The sequence below is a fragment of the Peromyscus leucopus genome, chromosome 1, assembly GCF_004664715.2.
Source record: "Peromyscus leucopus breed LL Stock chromosome 1, UCI_PerLeu_2.1, whole genome shotgun sequence".
Lineage (NCBI taxonomy): Eukaryota > Metazoa > Chordata > Mammalia > Rodentia > Cricetidae > Peromyscus > Peromyscus leucopus.
This window is the reverse complement of record NC_051063.1, coordinates 189,060,002-189,081,927: the sequence shown is the minus strand read 5'-3', so window position 1 is coordinate 189,081,927 and position 21,926 is coordinate 189,060,002. Positions and strand designations below refer to the sequence as shown.

General features: G+C 38.1%; 2 protein-coding genes across 2 annotated transcripts in view; one reads left to right on the top strand and one right to left on the bottom strand.

The window, feature by feature from the left end:
* LOC114683972 (zinc finger protein 420-like) overlaps positions 1-21,926 on the top strand; it is a 593,185-nt gene that overhangs the window by 194,698 nt on the left and 376,561 nt on the right. The window lies entirely within an intron of this gene.
* Positions 4,775-18,913, bottom strand: LOC114683975 (zinc finger protein 665-like). Its single transcript, XM_028858371.2, has 5 exons — positions 18,687-18,913; positions 17,181-17,273; positions 12,805-12,860; positions 9,833-9,959; positions 4,775-8,330 (listed from the first exon to the last, which is right to left on the bottom strand). Exons 2-5 carry the CDS (start codon positions 17,212-17,214, stop codon positions 6,640-6,642), a joined length of 1,908 nt encoding a protein of 635 aa, XP_028714204.1. The 5' UTR covers positions 17,215-17,273; positions 18,687-18,913; the 3' UTR covers positions 4,775-6,639.

Here is a 21,926-nt window from a genome sequence, read left to right as displayed (position 1 = left end):
TTTTTATCAAAGTTTTGTTGGGAGTACATTAGGAGATGAGAAAATTGACAACAAAGAAAGAGAATCAAAAGGAATTACAGATACAATGAAATATTAATATTTTAAATTTTATAATTGTATTTTTTCTTAGTAGTATTTTCACATAAGCTGGAACATAAAATAGGATAATCTTGACATTATTTCCAGGAGAATATTCCAGATTCATTTCTAGAAAAACAATGTGGCAAACCCAAATTGCACATCCCATTTGCACATATTTGTTTTTAAATCATTCATTAGACCATGTATTATAGCTTATGTGTTTCACTGCTTTGCAGCATGTATGTATGTGGTCTGTTTGTGACTGGTGCCTGCTGAGGTCAGAAGGCATTTGATCTACTATAATTGAAGTTATGAATGGCTGTTAGACACTTTGCCGTGGTGGGGACTGAGATCATGTCCTCTTCAAGAATAGCAAGTGCTATTAGCTGTTGTTCCAAATTCTGTCCCCATTCCATTTCCAATGTTACTGCAACCTCTCACCACTCCTACCTCAATCCCTACAAAAGACTTGGTATATTTGTTATTGTCTATTTTCTCTCCACCTTCCAGGCCTCTGTTTTGTTTCACAGGTTGGTCTTACCAGTGAGCCCATACTAAGAAAGAGAGAGCCTTCAAAAAGACTTGTATTTCTATGACAGTACTGTGCTCTGTAAATAAAGAAAAAACTAAAAGGAGGATTTTATACAAGAACCAACTATCAAGCAAGATCATGGTACTAATACTCCTTAGGGAGCATTTTCAGACACGATTTTCATCAATCCTATCACAGCTCAATCAAAACTCAACAGTTGGAAATGAATTGAATTGTTGTGATGAAAATATTTTTACAGTGTTTCTAAATTAATCAGGGAATAAAAATAAAAGAAACCTTACATCTGCCATAAGGAACACTGTGAAGAACAAAAAAAAGTAACATGTAATGTTCTTTTCTCCTCTGATGTTCTACCTTTACCCCATGAGATATGAGGCACATTCAGCTAACACTCACAAACTTGCTTAGTGGTTTTGAATGGAAACCTGAAGAGCAGTACAGACTGCAAGGAAGCTATGTGCACTCACAGAAACCAGAGTGCTGCAATTCTTCAAAATCCAATATCTGTACAAAGTACAGTGAGGAAAGTTCAGGTATTTTTCTCTTCCCATAAAAAGGAGTGTCATCAAATCCTAGAAATTAAAGAGGGTATTTGAGCCAGGAGTGTTAATTCAGTCCTTTAATCTTAGCATGAAGAAGGCCGAGGGAGACAGAGCCTAGGTAAGTCCAGGTGTGGTCAACATGGTGAGTTCTCAGACAGAACAACAGATATATGTTGAAATGTGAGGTCCATGCTAAGCCTGCCATTTTCTGTACTGGCCCTAGGGGAGCTGACCCTACCCCTTGCCATGGGGTAGAAGAGCTGAGTTAGCACCTCACCTGATGGGGATCTTCCCAGGAACCCAGACTGACCAACTCAAAATGCCACCTAGGCACACATGCAGGGCTCTAAGTTGGCTAACCCCAAATGCTACCCCTTCTATAGCCTGGTGGATCATGTGAAGGGACTGGTCCTGTAGAACCATAATGACAGGATGTCCATGACTTGGAGTAACAAAAGGATATTTGTGAGGAATTTCAATGAGGGTCTGGTATTGATTGTATAGCAGAAGCCAGAGGCCTTGAACTAGAACAATACCCAATACACATTTGCAAGAAAATCTGTCTGGACAAAGAGTGTACTATGTGACACACCACAGCTCTCAATGACACTAAGAAAAATGAAGAGGTGATGGAGACTTGGGTAAGATGGAGGGGTAAAATAATTTTGCTTTGTTTTGCTTTTTTATTGCTGTTGTGTTATTTTGTAATTAATATTTTTATTTATTTGTGTTAATTTGTCCTGGGGACCATTAAAAACATAAAGAGTAGATACAGAGGAGTTGAGAGGAGAGTAGGACTGGGATGTATGATGTGAATTTCAAAAGAATCAGTAAAAATTTATGTTGAAAAACTTAACAATGAAGATACATTTTTCAATATATTATTTACATCCTAGTATGTATACATCTCAAATGAAATATTAATGTGGAGTAAGAACTGGATAGTAAGTGCTAGTGTTTTTAACTACTCTTGTAGGGCTCTATAAATTATACTTTCTGAGCCGGGCGGTGGTGGCACACGCCTTTAATCCCAGCACTCAGGAGGCAGAGGCAGGCGGATCTCTGTGAGCTCAAGGCTAGCCTGGGCTACTAAGTGAGTTCCAGGAAAGGCGCAAAGCTACACAGAGAAACCCTGTCTCGGAAAACCAAAAAAAAAAAAAAAAAAAAAAAAAAAAATTATACTTTCTAACTCAATGAAATATGCACTGGTTCCTCATGGGACTAATTTCTAAACAGCTCCCAGTGTTTGCCTAATCTCCAGCAGCAAAGGCCCCTTGCTTGAATAGGCAAGTGATAAAACAATAGAGTTAGAAAGCATGGATTATTTTAAATTCCAAGATCTTTATAAATGTCCCAATATTATGACAATCAAGTTTGCATACAACAGATAATGCAAATTTGTAGATGAAATTCTAAACAGTCTTATTAAATAAGAAACACAGAGCCAAATGCAGAGTTAAAAGCCCAGAGATCAGAGCAGTAGCCAAGAGCTAAGACCACCTTATCTTACCACTCACTGCTGTCCTACCCCTCAGAGAGAGACCTTTTTTCTGTGTCCTGCCTTTTTATTGTCTTTCTGTTCTGCCTTCTCATTGGCTCTAAACCCAACCACATGATTTCCTCTTCACTGCCTATCTATACAGACTGCCAGGTGTCTGTGGTTGGTACTGGGATTAAAAGTTCAGGTCACTTTGCTTTGGATGTGTCCTTGACCACAGAGACTCTGCCTGCCATGTGATCGGATTAAGGAAGGGCCTGTGCTACCACAGACTGACTCCCGCTTATGGTTCGCTGTGACTTCTGATCTCCAGGCAACTTTATAACATACAAATAAAATCACATTTCAGCACAAATAAAATATCACCATACAAATTCTTTCCAATTATTCTTCTGTAAATATCCTGGCAACTGCAAGACTTTTTAAAAAGTACCCCAAAAAGCCACAGTTTTTATTATCTAACATTCACTTGTACGGGGCATAATATCCCCAAAATAATTTTGAGAGCATAAAAGCTGATCACACCTCTGGTACACTCCAATATGCCTGTTTCACAATGCTGTTTTCCCTTCTATTGGGTTTCCAATCCCGTACAGCACAAAAGTACTCATGACTTTCCCACGTTGTTTTATAAGGTGTTCTGCAGCTGAAGGGAGTGTTCCTGGCCCAGGAAGACCCTGTCTGAGGCCAGGTTTGTTCTTAAAAATATAGCCCCTGGAAGTTCCTCGAGGAATGCCCACCAGCCTCTTGACATCTGGCTCTTACAATGCTCTTCCACAAATGTTGAATTCACAAATCCCACAGAGCCTCTCCTTCATTTGCCATTACCCCTCTGATACAGTGATTGTCCCTGCCCCACTGACTTGCATATGACCCTCTCTGTCCATGCTCTTTCCCACACAGTTCCAGCTTCTAGGCCACCTGGACCATTTTATACAGGCTCACCACATGCTTGCTACCACCATAGACAAGAACTAAGTGTATAAATAGTTACAGAATAAAGAAAACAGTAATGTGAGAGGTAAAATGTAACATGACTTTTTATTGTGGACAAGTTTAAAAATGTACCACGATATTGGAAATCAGTACTGGTTTAGGATAATAATTTCAAGGTCCTCAAGAAGCCGGTCTCTATCCATTGAATACTTGAAATTGGAATCTCCAGACTTTGTCAGCTGGTTGGAATCTCCAGATTGTTAAGGGACAGTCCAGAAACCTAACTTGCCACGGTCTCCTGTCTCAGTTCCAACATCCCTGATGTAGCAACAACTGGTAGAATTTATCTTTGATCCTTTGAATTCAACTGCCTGTATTCAAGATTGTAGCAACAATGAGTTCTTGTTTTAATAAACACCAATACGGAGAACACCAAAATGTTCTCGAGTTCATCAGAGTTTGGCTGAATCAGGGGGTATTATTATGAGTTGAAAGGTATTCAGGAACACAGTCCAGTTTGGATGATGTCTGTCACCAACAGTTTTGTAGCTGTATTTTCATTTGTCATTTTGTAGACGCTTCTTTCCTCCTTTAATGCAAGGAAGAAAGCAGCCTGAGCCTTCTAAACCCCATACATTCTATATGAGTGGAACCTTTATAACTTAACCAAGTAAGCCTGGAACATTTGAAAAGAAAAATATATTTCCCTTTTTTGTAGACTCAAATGTCTTTTCTCTAAAACAGTGGCTCCAAAATTTATAATGCTGCAAGCCTTTAATTTCGTCCCCCAAGCATTCTTGTGGTGGCTCAAATTATTTAAGGTCAGAGAATCTGAGTTTGCTTTACCCAGCAGGGCTGCATAATGGGATGATTTGGCCATGGGCATGGCTACCACGTGTTTTGAAGGGTCCATATTTGGCTGTATGTAGTGCTTTGATGTTAAAAGGGGGTGATATTTTGCCTCACCCCTTGGCATTGTATAAAAAAAAAACCCTTGGAATAAACCTTGAGGCTACCTATTATCAACTTCCTGTTTACCACAAGTTTGCAAGAACAATTAATGGGTACAGCACATGTTTTATGAGACACCTTTCCTGGGGAGATGCAATATACATAAGTATCTTCTCACCCCAACTGGAAAGTGAAAACAGAATCAAGGCCAAGTTTTTGAATCAATGAGCTTTATTAGAATTGCTTACAGGATTATGGGTAAGCAGATGCTTACTGGAGCATAACGGACTCAAACAGTTGTTATCTCAAAAACTCAAAAACGATCATGTAATAAAGCTCATGAATATCTACAAGTTAATGAGCATTCTATCTTGATGGCTAAAATCCTTTTCTAAGGGGCATGACTTCTGAGTTTCTTCATTTGAGTTATGAACACAGAATGCTGTCAGTTTCAGGGGTTTCTTGAAGCTAAAGCTTGAAGCTCTTGAGTGCCGTATTTCCTGCTTTAATCAGCTTCCCTTCAAAATGGATCATTCCAGTCTCCAGGAAATTACACAACAGCATGCTTAAGTTTTCTCAATTTGTCTTTATTATGACATATTTCAGATTGAACATGTAAAAATTTTAATGAAAACTGTCCTACATTTTGAAATTTTCTCTCTGCATAAACTCTTGATGTTTTCTAGAATTTGAAGTAACCTAAAGGCATTCATAAGTTTCCCATGTTCATAATGATTCTCTAGTGTGGAGTCTCAAGTGGAGATAAGAACAGAACTTGGTTAAATCACATGCCAAATTATTTCCCATGAAAACCTGTCTCACCGGTATGAGATGTTTCCTTAGACCTGAAAGGTAGGTAAAGACTTTTCCTCATACATTACATTTTAAGTTTTCTCTCCTGTATGAATACTTTAATATGTTCTCAGGGTGATTTTAGAGTTAAAATGTCCCTTATATTTACTACTACAGTGGTTTGAATAGGTGTGGCCCCCATGTACTCATGTGTTTGAATGCTTTGTCTATATGGGTGGAACTATTAGATGTAGCCTTGTTAGAAGAATTGTGTCACCATTGAGGCAGGCACTGAGATCTCATATATGCTCAAGCCACACTTAAAATACATTAATCACTAACTGTTGCCTGAGGATAAAGATGTAGAACTCTTAGCTCCTTTTTTCACCCAACATCTGCATGCATGTCATTATGCTTCCCACTGTGAGTCCAATGGACTAAATATTTGAAAGTATAAGACAGCCACAATTAAATGTTTTCCTTTAAGCATAGCCATCGTCATGGTGTCTCTTCAGAGTAATTAAACCCGAATTAAGATAACTACAATGGTAAGATTCCTCTCTTGAGTGAATTCTCTAATATACTCTACGAAACATGCAAATAGTAAAGGATTTCTCACACTCACTATAATTGTAAGGTTTCTCTTTCATATATATACTCTGATGTGTTCGTGTTGTTCCTCAGTTAGCTCAGTGGTTGCTTCTGACTGTGACCCTATGACCCTGCATTCAACACCCTGTTGCTCAGGCAAAGGACTCGTAGGATTTCTGGTCCTGCTAGCACAGACTCTGCCACAACCACCACATGTAGTTTATAACTAAGTCTCTATTGTTGTATTTACCAAGAAAGATTCAGAAATCAGATGTTGGGGTGAAAGCCTGCTAGTTAAGAGAGGGCAAGAAGCATCCAGCTGGTGTTCCATTTTGTCCAGAGACCTGGCAATAAGAGTGTCTCTCCAACCATTTCAAACCAAAACTACCACAAAAGTCCAAGTCGTTCCCTACTCCTTCCTATGTGTCCATGTGTCTTCCATGCTCCTCCATACTCTCCATACTCTCTATACATACTATACTATTTCTTGTCAACTAGTTCCAGGTCACAATCCCAATCCATGGTTGATTTTAACATATAGGTTTCAGAGTATGATCAAATATCCCACAACATATTCTGAGATGAGCAAGGAGTAAAGGATTTCTCATGTTTGCTACATTTCTAAAGTTTCTCAAGTGTATGTATTCTCTAATGAGTTCAAAACTTCTTTCTCTGTAAAGAATTTCTAGCATTCACTACATTATGTAATGTTTCCCAGCTGTATGAGTTTTCAGATGTTTTCTAAGAGCTGAGCTACATGAAAAGGATTTGCCACATTCACTACATTTGTAAGGTTTCTCTCCTGTATGAAGTCTCTGATGAATTCTAAGATGGTCTTTCTGAGAAAATGATTTGTCACATTCACTACATTTGTAAGGTTTCTCTCCTGTGTGGATTCTCTGATGAGTTCTAAGATTCCCTTTCTGGGTAAAGGATTTCTCACATTCACTACATTTGTATGTCTCTCCTCTGTGGATTCTCTGATGTATACTAAGAGATGAGCCAAATGTAAAGGATTTCTCACATTCACTACATTTGTAAGGTTTCTCTCCTGTATGAAATCTCTGATGTATTCTAAAATTGTATTTCTGGGAAAAGGATTTGTCACATTCACTACATTTGTAGGGTTTTTCTCCTGTATGAATTCTCTGATGCTTTCTAAGATTCCCTTTATCGGTAAAGGGTTTGTCACATTCACTACATACGTGAGGTTTCTCTCCTGTATGAATTCTCTGATGCATTTTAAGACTGCCTTTCTGAGTAAAGGATTTGTCACATTTACTACATTTGTAAGGTTTCTCTCCTGAATGAATTCTCTGATGTTTTCTAAGTTCTGAACAACTAATAAAGGATTTGCCACACTCACTACATTTGTAAGGCTTCTCACCTGTATGAGTTTTCAGATGTTTTCTAAGATCTGAGCCCTGTATAAAGAATTTGTCACATTCACTACATTTGTAAGGTTTCTCTCCTGAATGAACTCTCTGATGCATTTTAAAACTGTCTTTCTGGATAAAGGATTTGTCACATTCACTACATTTGTAAGGCTTCTCACCGGTATGAGTTTTCAGATGTTTTCTATGACCAAAGACGCTCAAGAAGGATTTCTCACATTCACTACATTTGTAAGGTTTCTCTCCTGCATGGATTCTCTGATGAATTCTAAGATGACCTTCTGTGGTAAACGATTTGTCACATTCACTACATATGTAAGTCTCTCCTCTGTGGGTTCTCTGATGTATTCTAAGATATGAGGCACTTGTAAAGCATTTGTCACATTCACTGCATCTGTAAGGCTTCTCTCCAATGTGGATCCTGTAATGTCTTCTAAAGTGTGATATGTGACAAAAGCACTTATCACATTCTGTACATTTGTAGGGTTTCTCTCTAGGATGGGCTCTCTGATGTCTAATGAGGCTTGAATGAGTCTTGAGGCATTTTCCATATTTTCTGCATTGGTGTGGTTTACCACTATCAGTTTGTTTCAGTGTGATTTCTGTGTTAGAGTCAAAAGATGTATCATACTCCATATTTTTGTGTTCTTCCTTTCCTGTGTGATTTCTTTGATTTTGGCTAATGATGGAACACAATTTTAAACAGTTTACACAGTCTGTATGTTTGCAAGGTTCTTCACTAGCACTCCCACTTTCGTGTCTGTTGAGGTTTAACGTTTCAACAGAAGCATCTCTGTGGTTACCAACTCTGTACTTGTTATTTTTTGTATTATCCCTTGTGTCACAAGGTGTACACTGGCTGGATTCATGAATCACTTTGCCAAGCTCATTACATTTATAAGACTTCTCTCTGATGGTTTCATGATCATAGATGAAATGCTTTGTGACTTGATGCAAGAACTTCTCATATTTACCACATGTGCGATGGTTCTCTGAAAAATTAGTGTAATTAGGGATAATAGCAATTAATGCATGAGTAACAGATTCAATGCCTGATGTTTTCTAAGGTTTGCAATGACATATACACTACTAACTTTCAGGGGCAGAGCTCTTAACAGAGGACTTTTCTGTTTCACAGTCATTAACTGGATGCTCATAAGAATCTCCAATCTGATCTATATAAAGGCACAGGAACAATAATAGCCTTCTCATTCTTTTTTCCTTTCTATTTTTTTTTTTTCATTTATTTCACATTCAAACTGCAGTTTACCCTCCCGCCTCTTCTCATGTTCCCTCTCCCCACCTCCCCTCTCTCCACTTATCAACTCCCCCTCTGTTTCTGGTCTGAAAGGGACAAGCTTCCCATGCGTGTCAACACAGTATGGCAATTAAGTTTAGGTAGGACGCTTAGTCTACTACCTTTACTACTACTACTACTACTACACTTAGTCCTCCCTTTGTCTTCAGACTGGGTGAAGTAACCCACTATGAGGAATGAGTTCCCAAATGAAGCCATCACATTAGGGAAAGGCCCTGATCGCACTGCTAGGAGTCCCACAAACAGACCAAACTAAACTGTCAGCACATGTAGAGGACTGAGTGAGGGAAGTGTCATGCATAGCTTCTCATTCTTTTCTAAATACTGTAACTAAAACTGGTAAGACAAACAGGTGTTTGAGCAGTAAAGAACTTTAAGAGGGGGCTGGAGAGATGGCTCAGAAGTTAAGAGCACTGGTTGTTCTTCCAAAGGTCCTGAGTTCAATTCCCAGCAACCACATGGTGGCTCACAACCATCTGTAATGGAATGTGGTGCCCATTTCTGACCTGCGGGGATGCGTGCAGGCAGAACACTGTATACATAATAAATAAATGAATCTTTTTTTTTTTAAAGAACATTAAGAAAGAATCTCTGTGAAGGATCATATGAAGAACATCTCCCTATTATGTTTTTGAGACAGAGTACACAGTACAGCTTTGGTCAAGTAGGAACTCATAATATAACCCAGGTTAGGAGGGCACTACTCACCATGTCCTACTGCTTCAGCCTCCATATTAAAATCATGCTGTGTCAGTATTAAACATAGCAACTACATCTCAAAAATAAAAACAACATTCTCAAATCCAAGAGATCTTTCTCTAAAACCTCTTCCATTGTTTATAATCGGATATAGGTGAAGAGTTTAATACAGTAGGAAAATTAATATATTCTAATCATTATGAGTCCTGCTATATATTTCCTTGCTCTCAATACTCTTTGTACCTTCAAATTTTCTTTATATATTAGATAGAAGGGCTGAAGAGATTATGGAGAATATAGCATTGGTTACTCTTCTAGAGAACACAGACAAATGCAAATTAAGCACTATTAATAAGTTCTGTTGGTAACAAGAATTTTCTTCATTCTGGGATTCTCTAGGTACAGAGAATTTACATACACAGGAAGTAAGTAACGTAAAAGGATGAATCAGGAATTCTACAAAAAGAAAATTCTTACCCACAAAGAGTAGGTTGTTGTAATTCTCCAACATCACATCCATGTACAAAGCCCTCTGAGCACAGTCTAGACATTCCCATTCTTCCTGCGAGATGTCCACAGCCACATCCCTGAATGACAACAGACCCTGCCATGGAAAATTCCCTATTTACCATGTGATGCTTGACAAATGGTTTCTTAGGTGAAAAAGACCTAAAGAATTAGAGACATGTTTGTGATATACATGAGGCATGACAATGTTTAAAGGACAAGAATTCTCTAGAAGTGCTGCACTGCTACTCTTTCAGAAACAATGTATAGAAGGAATTACCACATTGTTTCCATACATTAGGTCACTCTCTTCCATGAATTTTCTGATGTTTTCTAATACCCGAGTAGCAGATAAAACATTTGGCACAATCACTATATTTGAAAAATTTGTCTCCAATATAGAGTCTGTCATTTCTTAAAGTCATTGAAAATGTAGTTAGGTTCCCAGCACACTCATGGCACTACAAAACAGAATTTAATCTCAGATCCATGAGACCCAATGCTCACTGATGAATCTTATAGGCAGGAGTCATACATAGTACACGCACATACTTTTAGGGAAATATATAGACATTTATAAAATAAAATTGCACTTTAATTTTCCTAAAAGATACTTTCTAAAATATTCAGTCTTTATTGTATTTTCTATCTCTGTGTAAAGAAGATGATATAATAGTCTTGCAATCAGCAAACATTTAATAAATACAACATACACATTTGTGGTCTAGATGCAGAAATGTACCTTTATGAAATATGTGTTGATAGCAAACAGAATCCCAGTGTCACATCTCAGATAGTAAAGTTATAATATTTCAAAATTATACAACTGTTGACATTGCTTAAATATGGATACTAGAACAACCCTGTCTGAAGCTGGATTCACCTGACTCTAAAATGCTCAGTTGAGATCCTGAGGCCTAAGTAAAATGCTGCACCCCTTCTAGAACAAAGGGGTAGAATATGGAATGCAGAATTCATGGATGAATTAAAGTCAGTTTTTCCTTGAGAGTAAGGAGGGTAAAAATCATTGCATACATCCAACATTCCAAATAACACAGAATCAAATATTTAATGAAGATATGTTTTGGGAAACATTTACAACCACGAAGTAAATAGAAAGATAAGAATTAGACAACATCAATGTTATTTAAATTTTTCTAAAAGCTGAAACCAACAGTACTAATAATAACAATTTCATGAATTCCATACAGTGTTTCACTACAGAATAATTAGAAATATTTGTGGAAACAAATGCCATCTGCAACAGTGCATTCAGATGAAGTAGAAAGTTTCTATTCTAAAAGCAAATGTATTAAATAGAAATATTCTAAATTCACTAATTTTGAATATATTATTGCTCATATGATTGACTTAATTGAAAATTAAAATTATTTTATTCTTCAGTATTTGAGCTCATTCATCTAACTGGGTTCTAGCATAAATAAGTATCATTTGTGATTATTCTTTTATTTTTCCAAAGCTAGAATGCATGGGGTTAGATACTGTCACAACATGTACCAGAAATGTAAACCCAGAGCCTAAAGACTCAGAGGTAAAAGGCACTTACTATACATCTAGAGAAACCTAATCTAATTATCTCTATACATATGACAACCAACTACAGTTCCTGACTTCATTGCCAAGAGTTTGGTGCTGACATCATGGACCTACGGGTATAATGCATCATGCAGTATACATAAAAATATGCAAACAGACCCTCCAATACTCAAAATATTATTGTAAAGAAATAGAAACACTGACACCACTCTTCAAAATTTGTCCCTGTGTAAGACAAACCTTCAGGGAGAGGAAGGACTTAGGACTTTTTTTTTCAAAAAAAAAAAAAAAAAAAGGAGAAGGTAAAGTAATTAAGAGGGACATTCATTTATGCTTGAAAATTGATAGCATATGTCCAGTACCAAGTAAATACTCTCTAGAAAACTCTTGCTAATACATTCTACATGATGCCATACAAAGGTGGAGACAGCAGGGATAACCACGGAGCTCTGAACAGAATCTCTACTGAGACAACTGCATTTCAGGTGTCAACACACACATCATCAATGTGTGACATAACCTGTCAAAAAGACAAACCAGAATATTGCAACCTTCATCTCGTCAGAGACATATCAACTTTTTGGCAAGAGCAAACCACATATTACTTTCATCATCTGTGCTTTCTAAGATGCTAAACTATTTACTATTAGGTTTCAAGACAAGGAGTCTCTTCAAATTCTACTTTTCTATAAATCGCTCAGAAATGTCAGTGAAAAGATCCACGTATTGGCATCTCCACCTTCACAAGCCTATTTCAGCAAAACTAACCATTGTAAAATGCCAACTATGTGGCACATGAGGCCTCACTTACTCACTAATATAAAAGGACACAAGTCCATCCTATGCAAAAATTGGGAATCAATAAAAATTTCTTTTTCTTTCTTTCTTTCTTTCTTTCTTTCTTTCTTTCTTTCTTTCTTTCTTTTTTTTTTTTTTTTTTTTTTTTTGAGAAAGGGTTTTACTGTGTAGCTTTGTGCCTTTCCTGGAACTCACTTGGTAGCCCAGGCTGGCCTTATTCTCACAGAGATCCACCTGGCTCTGCCTCCCGAGTGCTGGGATTAAAGGCATGTGCCACCATCGCCCAGCTGGGAATCAATAAATTTCTTTGAGTGCCATTTACAATAGCATCTGTTTTAGAAATCCAAGTCTTAAATCCATGGAAATTCATGGCCTTATAGTTTAAAATCAAGGAAAAATATAATGGGACAAGTCTCTGCTACATAAGTGAAAGATTTAAAGACTTAACTTTAAATATAAGAAAATAAAAACAGATGAATAAGGCAAAATAAACACTTTCAATAACATTGCCAGTGGTAGAGAATTAAAGTCTTGAATGGTTTCTATAATAAAAGCAATTTTCAAAGAAATGTGAATATGACACTGACCTGGGAAGCATTAACTAAAGAAACATTCATTCTTCTTGTTGCTCTTCTCTGAGTTTCTGTCTCAGAAACAAAGAATGGAATTTTTGTTGAAATTTCACATCAAAGTGTCAAAAATACAAAGCTAAAATTAATACAACTCTATTATGGTCAATGAAAAACCACATAAGAAGATCCAAAACTGAAGTGATATTGGAAATCTTGTCAAAGACAGGAGAACATGGAAGGGTATATTTAGAGTGGTGAAAGAAAATCACTATGAACCTTATCATTGCACCCCAAAATATGAGCTCTTAAAATTCATGAAGGAAAGGCATATGAAGTGGGTTATAAAATGACAAAAGGCATCGACTCAAGCTGCACTTCAGATCATAATTAGAGACAAAGTATACATAGAAAAATCAGGGAGAAATTAGCCATTCCAACCAAGGAAATAAGTATTTTACAAAAGGAATAAATGCATAGGAGAGCTGGAGTGTACCAGATTATTTTCAACACACAAACCAGCAAACTACCATTTCTAACTAGAAGGAAGTAAACTACTACCCCTAGTGTTACCCACAATAATATTTAAAAACAAATCATGAGTAAAAGCCCCATGATATGAAAATACCAGTAGAAACAGATATGATGTAAGACAAAGTTCAGGAGATTTTATGATAAACTCCTAAATGAAACAGGAAGAAATGGAACATAGGAAGAAATGTTACAATAAAGCCAATAATCCAGTGCAGAGAAAAAACATGAGCAGCATTAGCAGGAAAACGAAAAGGAGAGTAAGATAACATGTGCTGTCTAGTCTTATTGAATCTAGTGGCATAAGAGTGTGCCATAAAAAAATTAAATAATAAAAAAGAGTTAAGAGGAAACAGATAGGAAAGGCACCAAGTTCCATTTTAATGATGACGTGATCACACAAAAAACTTTACAGAGTCACCATGGGAAAATCTTAGATTCGCTAAGTGCTTCACATGTTATTGAAAAGTACAAAACTAACACAGAAAATAACTACTTTCTGTATTTATTAATAATAACAATTTGAAAAGTAATTTGTAAATTTAAGCCATTCACGTTGTTTCCAAAACATCTAGGAATAATATACATAATAACAGTAATGATGAATTCACTTCTATGAAGAAAATTTTAAGGCTAAAACATGAAAAGTAATGGTACACAAAAAAAAATAGACTTCTGTGAACACTGCCTGATGAATGACATGGTGTATATGGTTTTATTTTAGCTAGCGTTTCTATTGCTACAATGAAACATCATGATCAAAGCCAGGAAGAAAATAGTTTATTTGACCCACACTTCCATATTGCTGTTCATCATTGAAGAAATTCAGGATAGGAACATATAAACAAGCCAGACATGGAGGCAAGGGCTGATGCAGAAACCATGGAGAAGTACTGCTTACTGGCTTGCTTCCCATAGATTGCTCAACCTTCTTATACAATCAAGGACCACCATCCCACCAACCCACCACCCCGACAGGTCCTTCCCGTTAATAATTATGTCAGATCTTATGAAGGCGTTTTCTCAATTGAGGTTCCCTCCTCTCTGATAACTTGTGTCAAGTTGACATAAGAATATCCTGCACATGGTTACACTATTAAGAGCAACCAGTGGAACTGGTGCGATAGATAAGCAAATACTGACATTTTCCACAAAAGTAGATATAGAAACAGTCATATGGACGCAGAAAAATCACAACTATTATCCTTAAAAAATATCCTTAAAAAGAGTATTACTGGGGACATCACAAGACCTGATCACATATTATGATTCACAGGCACAATGACAAAGACAGTATGGCCCTACATATAAAAAACAAAACAATAAACAAAATATAGAATATTGAACAGAACAGAGATCCCAAAAAGAAACACAAAGCAGAAAGATCAAGTGAGCCAAATACATAAAAATGAACTGAAGAAGAGTGAGAGCCCTTTGAACATTCAATGCTGGGGAAATGATTACCCATGTGTAGACAAGTGACATTAGATCCATATCTCTAACCGTACACAAAAATCAACATTAACTAGATCAAGAAACTTCCTGGAGCTAGGCGGTGGTAGCACACGCCTTTAATCCCAGCACTTTGGAGGCAGAGCCAGGTGGATTTTTGTGAGTTTGAGGCCAGCCTGGTCTACAGAGCAAGATTCAGAAAAGGCACAAAGCTACAGAGAAACCCTGTCTCGAAAAACAAAAATAAAATAAAATAAAATAAAAAATAAATAAATAAAAGAAATAGACAAAAACTAACAAGAGGGTAAGAGTTTATATTTCCTGTCAATGACTTCTTAAAATGTATATGGATAATGTTCCCCAAACAAAAATTAAAATAGTATACGGCTTCAAAAAAAGGACACCCTAATATCATAATATACTTTCAATGAAAGTATTTACTTCAAATGTAAGGATACAAAGTCCTAAGTGTGAATAAATATTTTTTAAAGATTTGCTGTGAAGAGTGTTGGTAATTATTATGGTAGGTAAGAGAAAAAGCTGAATCTTTCAAAACAAAAAACAAAGAAGATTAACAAATGACCAAATGGTTCATTTGCCAGAAAGCTATGTGGTCAATATAAATGCATTTCACAGAAGAGTTTCAAAATACATGAAGCAATCAATGATGAAATTGTAGGAAGCAAACAGACAGTGATGCAGGGAAGCTTCAGTGTCCACCATTGAGAAACATGAACAGCACAGAAAATAATAATGCCTAGCAGGCCTGCAGAGAATCATCCGCACAAGAGCGGAATACACCCAGTCTTCTCAAACTTCAAGCAGCTCATGTCAGAACAAGTCAGCATGGCCTGGTGGCAAGAGCCTTTACTCCTCAGAGGCTAGGGCAGGTAGATCTCTGAGTTCAAGGCAAGCCTGATCTACATCAAGTTCCAGAACAGCCAGGACTACACAGAGACAGTGTCTCAAAAACAAGAAACAAAACAAAACAAACAAACAAAAAAAAAAAACCAAGCTGGGTGGTGGCGCAAGCCTTTAATCCCAGCACTCAGGAGGCAGAGTCAGGAGGATCTCTGTGAGTTCAAGGCCAACCTGGTCTACAGAGTGAGTTCCAGGACAGGCTCCAAAGCTACACAGAGAACCCCTGTTTCAAAAAAAAAACAGAAACAAAACAAACAAACAAACAAACAAAATGTTAAAAAAAAAATCAAGATCAATGTTTAAAAAGTTCTTCTTCTCCAAGAACCTGGACAGAAGAATACATAATGAGTACTGAATTATATATACATATATATAAATATGTATTTAATATGTAATATTTTGACTCACTGCTAGAATGTTCTTATTCAAACAAGCGAAGAAATAGAAAAGGATGTTTGTAAGATTTTAAATACCAAAATCCTACAAGCATTTCTTTCTTTCTTTCTTTTTTTTTTTTTTTCCGAGACAGGGTTTCTCTGTGTAGTTTTGCGCCTTTCCTGGAACTCACTTGGTAGCCCAGGCTGGCCTCGAACTCACAGAGATCCGCCTGCCTCTGCCTCCCGAGTGCTGGGATTAAAGGCGTGCGCCACCACTGCCTGGCGCATTTCTTAAATATAGAGAAAATCTTCCTAAAATTGATAAAATGAGAAACCACAAAAAAATTTAAAAATTATGAGATAAAGATCAAACCCAGAGGTCATTTCAAAATTTATTAAAATTACATCAATACAAAACATTAAGAGTTGACATGAAGACAAAAGACAGGAGAAATGAATGGGAAAACAATGTAGATACATTTTAGTACTAAAGCAAATCTTATCAAAATCTTGCTGGTATTAATTTAGGAAAGGGAAAAATTAACGATAAAGGATAAAAAATCTGAAAGAACTATAAAATGCTCCAAAATTCTAAGAGCAGAAAAAAAAAGGCATCAGTTGTTCTAACTATACATTATATTAAAATTATAATAATTAGGGACTAGAGAGATGGCTCAGCGGTTAAGAGCACTGGCTGTTCTTCCAGAGGTCCTGAGTTCAATTCCCAGCAACCACATGGTGGCTCACAACCACCCATAATGAGATCTGGTGCCCTCTTCTGGCCTGTAGGCATACATGCAGGCAGAAATACTGTATACATAATAAATAAATAAATCTTAAAAAAAATTATAATAATTAAAACATTTAATATTGATAAGAAGACACGATCAATGGCATGAATGGCACAGGCAAAACATCATTCACATGAAAATCCAAATGAAGTCATATTTGCCTATGAGTAATGATTCTTACATAGAGAGGCTTCTAATACCTATAACAGGAATATTCTGAGATTATTCTCAATGGAAACAGAATCTGGCAAAATCAATTTCATGTCCTGTTTCTGCTGTCACTTGAGCCCTTCCTACTCCTTCCTCGGTCCCTCTTACACACCTGGATCCTTGGCTACGGTCTCCTCTCTCTCCATCGTCCACGGCTCGTTTTTCTGATTCACAGGTGAGCAGATCTGGCTGAGCAGTGTGAGACCTGCATAGGAGAAAAAGATTCTTCAGAAAGCACCTGAACATTTCATGGAACAAAACTAAAAGATGTGTAACACCTGCCAAAGGATAAACACGAAGCAGAGAAAACATCACACATACACATACATTCGTCTCTCTCTGAGGATTTTTCTTTACTCTCTGATGTGAGACTCTGCAAAGAGCCCTGTAAGCAGGGTCTAGGCATTCTCACTCCTCCTATAAGAAGTCCACAGTCACAGCACTGAATGTCAACAAACCGTGAAATAAAATACAACAGTCTGGCCACCTGTGCATGGACAGAGTGCTTTTCTTCAACCAAGGAAACATTTTTCTGATACAGGTGATCAGAATTTCTGATCATAATTATTCCAAAGATGCTTTCTCAAATTTCATTTCCATAGCCGGGCGGTGGTGGCGCAGGCCTTTAATCCCAGCACTCGGGAGGCAGAGGCAGGCGGATCTCTGTGAGTTCAAGGCCAGCCTGGGCTACCAAGTGAGCTCCAGGAAAGGCGCAAAGCTACACAGAGAAACCCTGTCTCGAAAAACCAAAAAAAAACAAAAAACAACAACAACAACAACAAAAAAAAACCAAATCAAATCTTCTGCACTGCTTGTATTATGTCCAGATCTCGGGGACCCCCAAAACACCACCACAGAGAATGAATCCCATATGTAAAAGCAAAGAGCCTTTTTTTTCAAGACGAAGCAGTGAGAGCAGAGAGCCCAGAGCCCAGGCAAGGTTAGGTTTTTTTATCATAGTAGAGGTTGGGGTGAGGGTATTTCCAGGGTTCAGGATCCTGATTGGGGGACATTTCTCTAGGGGTATAGGGAATGTTTGGAATATGAGGTATTTCCTCTTAGATGCATGTCCCACTGGGTGGAGTCAGTTTATGGCTTTTCCTGGGTCTAGGGGTTGCCTGCCAGAAGCTGTGTCTGGACCTCTAAGCCTGTCATGGCAGCTGTATGGTCAAGCTGTTTTGACCACACCCCCACAGTTCCTCATGTACTTACTATCCACAAAGTTCTCTGAGAATGCCTGTTCAGAGTGAAAGGCATTCTCTTGAATAGGCAAGTGGTAAAGCAGGGGAGTTAGAAAGCATGGATTTAAATTACAGGAGCTTTGGAAATGCCAAAAACATTTGTGAGAACACTGTTTGCAAACATCAGATAATGCAACTCTCTACCAGATTATTTTATGAATTATTTTATGACAGAAGAGTCTAGCATTCATAAGGTGAGTTAAAAAAAAAAAAAAAAAAAAAAAATCACGGTAAGACTCACTTCATAGATTCCCAAACTTAGCAACAACGGAACCATATCCACAAGAGAATCTTGAAAGCTGTGTCCTTCTGAGCAGCCTCCGCGCGCACACCCCGGTCCCTCCCCTCCCGTGTCCCAGCCCCGCAGCTCCTCTGACCTGGGAGGTTCCAGGGCCGCCGGGCTGCGGTTCCCGCCACTGCGCTGCTGACTGGTGACTTTCCCAGGCCGCCCTGCTCGGCGACTTTCGCTCTTGGAAGATTTCAGGTCCCCAAGTAACTGACCCGATCTTCCATTCCAAGTTCCGGAACACGTGGCTCTAGAAGTCCAACAGGGAATGGTGGAATTTCCTGTCCCTACATCCCGGTTCCTTGAAGCGGCTCCTCCTCCCCCTGCCCAATACACCCCTGTATTGGGTTGCGTGCTTCCTCCAACCCACCAACCGCTGGCTCTTTTTCTTATTTAGTTTCCCAAGTCCACCCTGCAGGTTTTATTCCCCCTAAACTCCTCTGATTGACAGGTGTCTCCGCCCCATATGCAACCCGTCCCTCCTACTCCATCTCAGGCTGCCTTCCACACAGCTCCAGCTGTCAGGCTGCCCTGGACCCGCTCTGCACAGCCTCCCCACATGCTTGCTGCCAGCCTAGACCAGATCTAGATCTAGGATAACGCTGCACCCTGGTACCTGACCCCGATCCTGGGTCCTGAAACCTTGGGATACAAGTTATCCTGTGTCACGAGCAAGAAGGTTGATGCATGTAGTTAATATAACAAAAGTTTTATTTTATTATACTGAGGCTTTTCACACAAAGTTGACATTCAGGCTGCTCACCTGTGAGACTTATCTTAGCTGAATGTCAGGTCCAGTCTCTTACTGAAGTCTCTGATTCCAGTGGCAGGATCATAGTGGAGACTCTCCAGACCCTGGGCAGATCAAGGTGGCATCTCTCCAGATGCACAGAGCACAGCATTGCTCTTGGTCTCTGCTTAAATACTGTCCAGTAGGCGTCATGGGGTCTAGGGCTGTGTCTGGTTATCTAGAGTGAGTGATGTCACTAAGTTATTGCCGTCAGGCACAGCCTTGGGTGTAACAGGGATCCTAACTAAACTATTTTTACAACTCTAAAAGGCATTTATTTACTATGCTAATTACATCCTGCCTAACTTCTCATCTTGGAGTACCAGCCTCCTGGGTTAAATATACACAGCAAAAGACAACTAACACCATAAATTCTGAGGCTCAGATTCTATTCAAAATACAAATTAAAACTAAGAAAAAATGCCCTTGGCTCAAAGCACAAATCATATCTGTATTACCTAAGGAGAATAATTAAAATGATATCCAATATGCAGAACCCCAAAAGATGAGTCATGTTCAAGAAGTAAAGCATGTGATTCAACTCAAAGAGGGTAGAAACAAAATTATTTGTGGGCAAAAAAACACTAGAAAATGACTGAAGGAAAGGGGGACACTGTAAGATATAAAAAGTGAATCCAATAAGTAATTCGAAATACAGAAAAAAATCAAACTAAAATGAAACAAGAAATGAAAATGCTAATAATAATAACTCAAAGAGATCAGGTAGGAGACAGAATATCAGGTTTGAAGACGATGCAGAGGAGCTGGATGGCTCAGTCAAAGAAAATAACAAAATGCTCCACACAAGCAGCACTAGTTGAAGATAAAAGTGAATTTCCAGCTGCATATTCTCGTCTTATATAAAACATTCTAAAGTATAAACACACTCATTATGGAGAGCTTTCCTGGGAAGCTGGATAATCATTTCCATCACTGTGCAGATGAAGTGACACTAAAAAGTCATCTTTATCTTTCCTTCACAGAACTCCACTATTACCTGTCAAATATCTGGAAATGTACTATGAGCAATATTCCCTTGAGGGAAGACATTTCAGTTACTCAGGATTTAGAAATAAGTTTCTCAGGAAGTCAGTGACCATTCAGCCCATTAACAACCCAGGGATGAATTCATCCTGCACTATACCCCTATCAGATGGCGATATTGTGGTTGTGCTAACTCAGAAACAAGTTTGTCTTCTAGGAAGCACGCTAAAGGTACTTTTACGAAAAGCATGAAAAATTCCCTTTGAAAACTTAGTGGTAAATGTAGAAGCTTGTGGCTGTCCAAGAGGCAGAAAATAAGTGATGTAAATCGGCACAGCCTTAAACAACTCAGAGGAGGTAGGAAGGAAATAAGAAGAACAAGAGGGAATGGGCATGACCTGCCATTCTCCAGGCTCCACACTACTAATATAATCAATAACCCAGAGCAACTGAATTTACCCGCACTGACTTCACTCAAGACCAGCCCTGGCCACAATCAGTCTAGGAAGGGGAGATGCTCACAGGACCCCACCCTTACTTCTCAACTGTTGCTATGGATAGATCTTAGAAGAAGAGGAACCACTGTCTTTATTTATGTCTCCTCTCCTAAATCCAACAGGCTCCAAAACAGCTTCAGAGATGGCCCTGGTTAAACTTAGTGGGTCAAAAAACAAAATGAATAGAAATGAACATGAGAGAGAGGCAGGGAATGAGGAAGAGAGAGATGGGGAGATGGGGGAGATAGGGAGATACATAGTGAGAGAAGGATTTGTATGGACCAAGACTGCAGGGAGTAAGGGATGAAAGTGTGCAGTAAATGAGGTATTGTGAGAGCCAAAGTTACACCTTTACATACCAGGTTTTACATACTTCCACCATGAAATCATGGTCCAGGACTTCTACTACAAAACCTAGGATTGACATTGCCTCAAATAAATACCTGCTTCTGAACAGAAATTATTAAATTTAGACCCCATTCAATTGCACTTCCTTCACTGTCAATGTGCACAGGCATACATGCAGAATGAACACCCACACACATGCAACGAGAACAATAAAAGAACTAGCTACAGAAATTTGAAAGAGAGAAACAAGCAAAGAAATACAGTAGGAAAGGAATTAACTCAACCAATCCAGTGATGGTGTGACTGCATATTTAACCTGAAAACACCATCAGAAAACTTTATACTTGATAAAAACCTTAGTAACAATGAAGAATATAAAAGTAAAAAACAGGAATCATCAGTTTTCTGCATACCAATAATGACTATGTTGAAAATAAATTAGGATAATATCTCATTAACTGTAGCTTTAAAAAACTTCCAGAATCCCCCCAAATATTCATAAGTAAGTTCATCCTCCTTAGCCTTGAGGGAATTACAGTTGTGAACTCAAATAATATTCCATCTCATGCTAGCCAGAATGGCTAACACAAAGAAAAAAATTGGTGGATCAAGAGATGGTGCCGTGGGTAAAAAGCAGTTACAGCTTTTCCAAATATGTGCATTCAAATCCCAACATTGATATCACGGCTCACAACGATCTCTAAATTCCTTC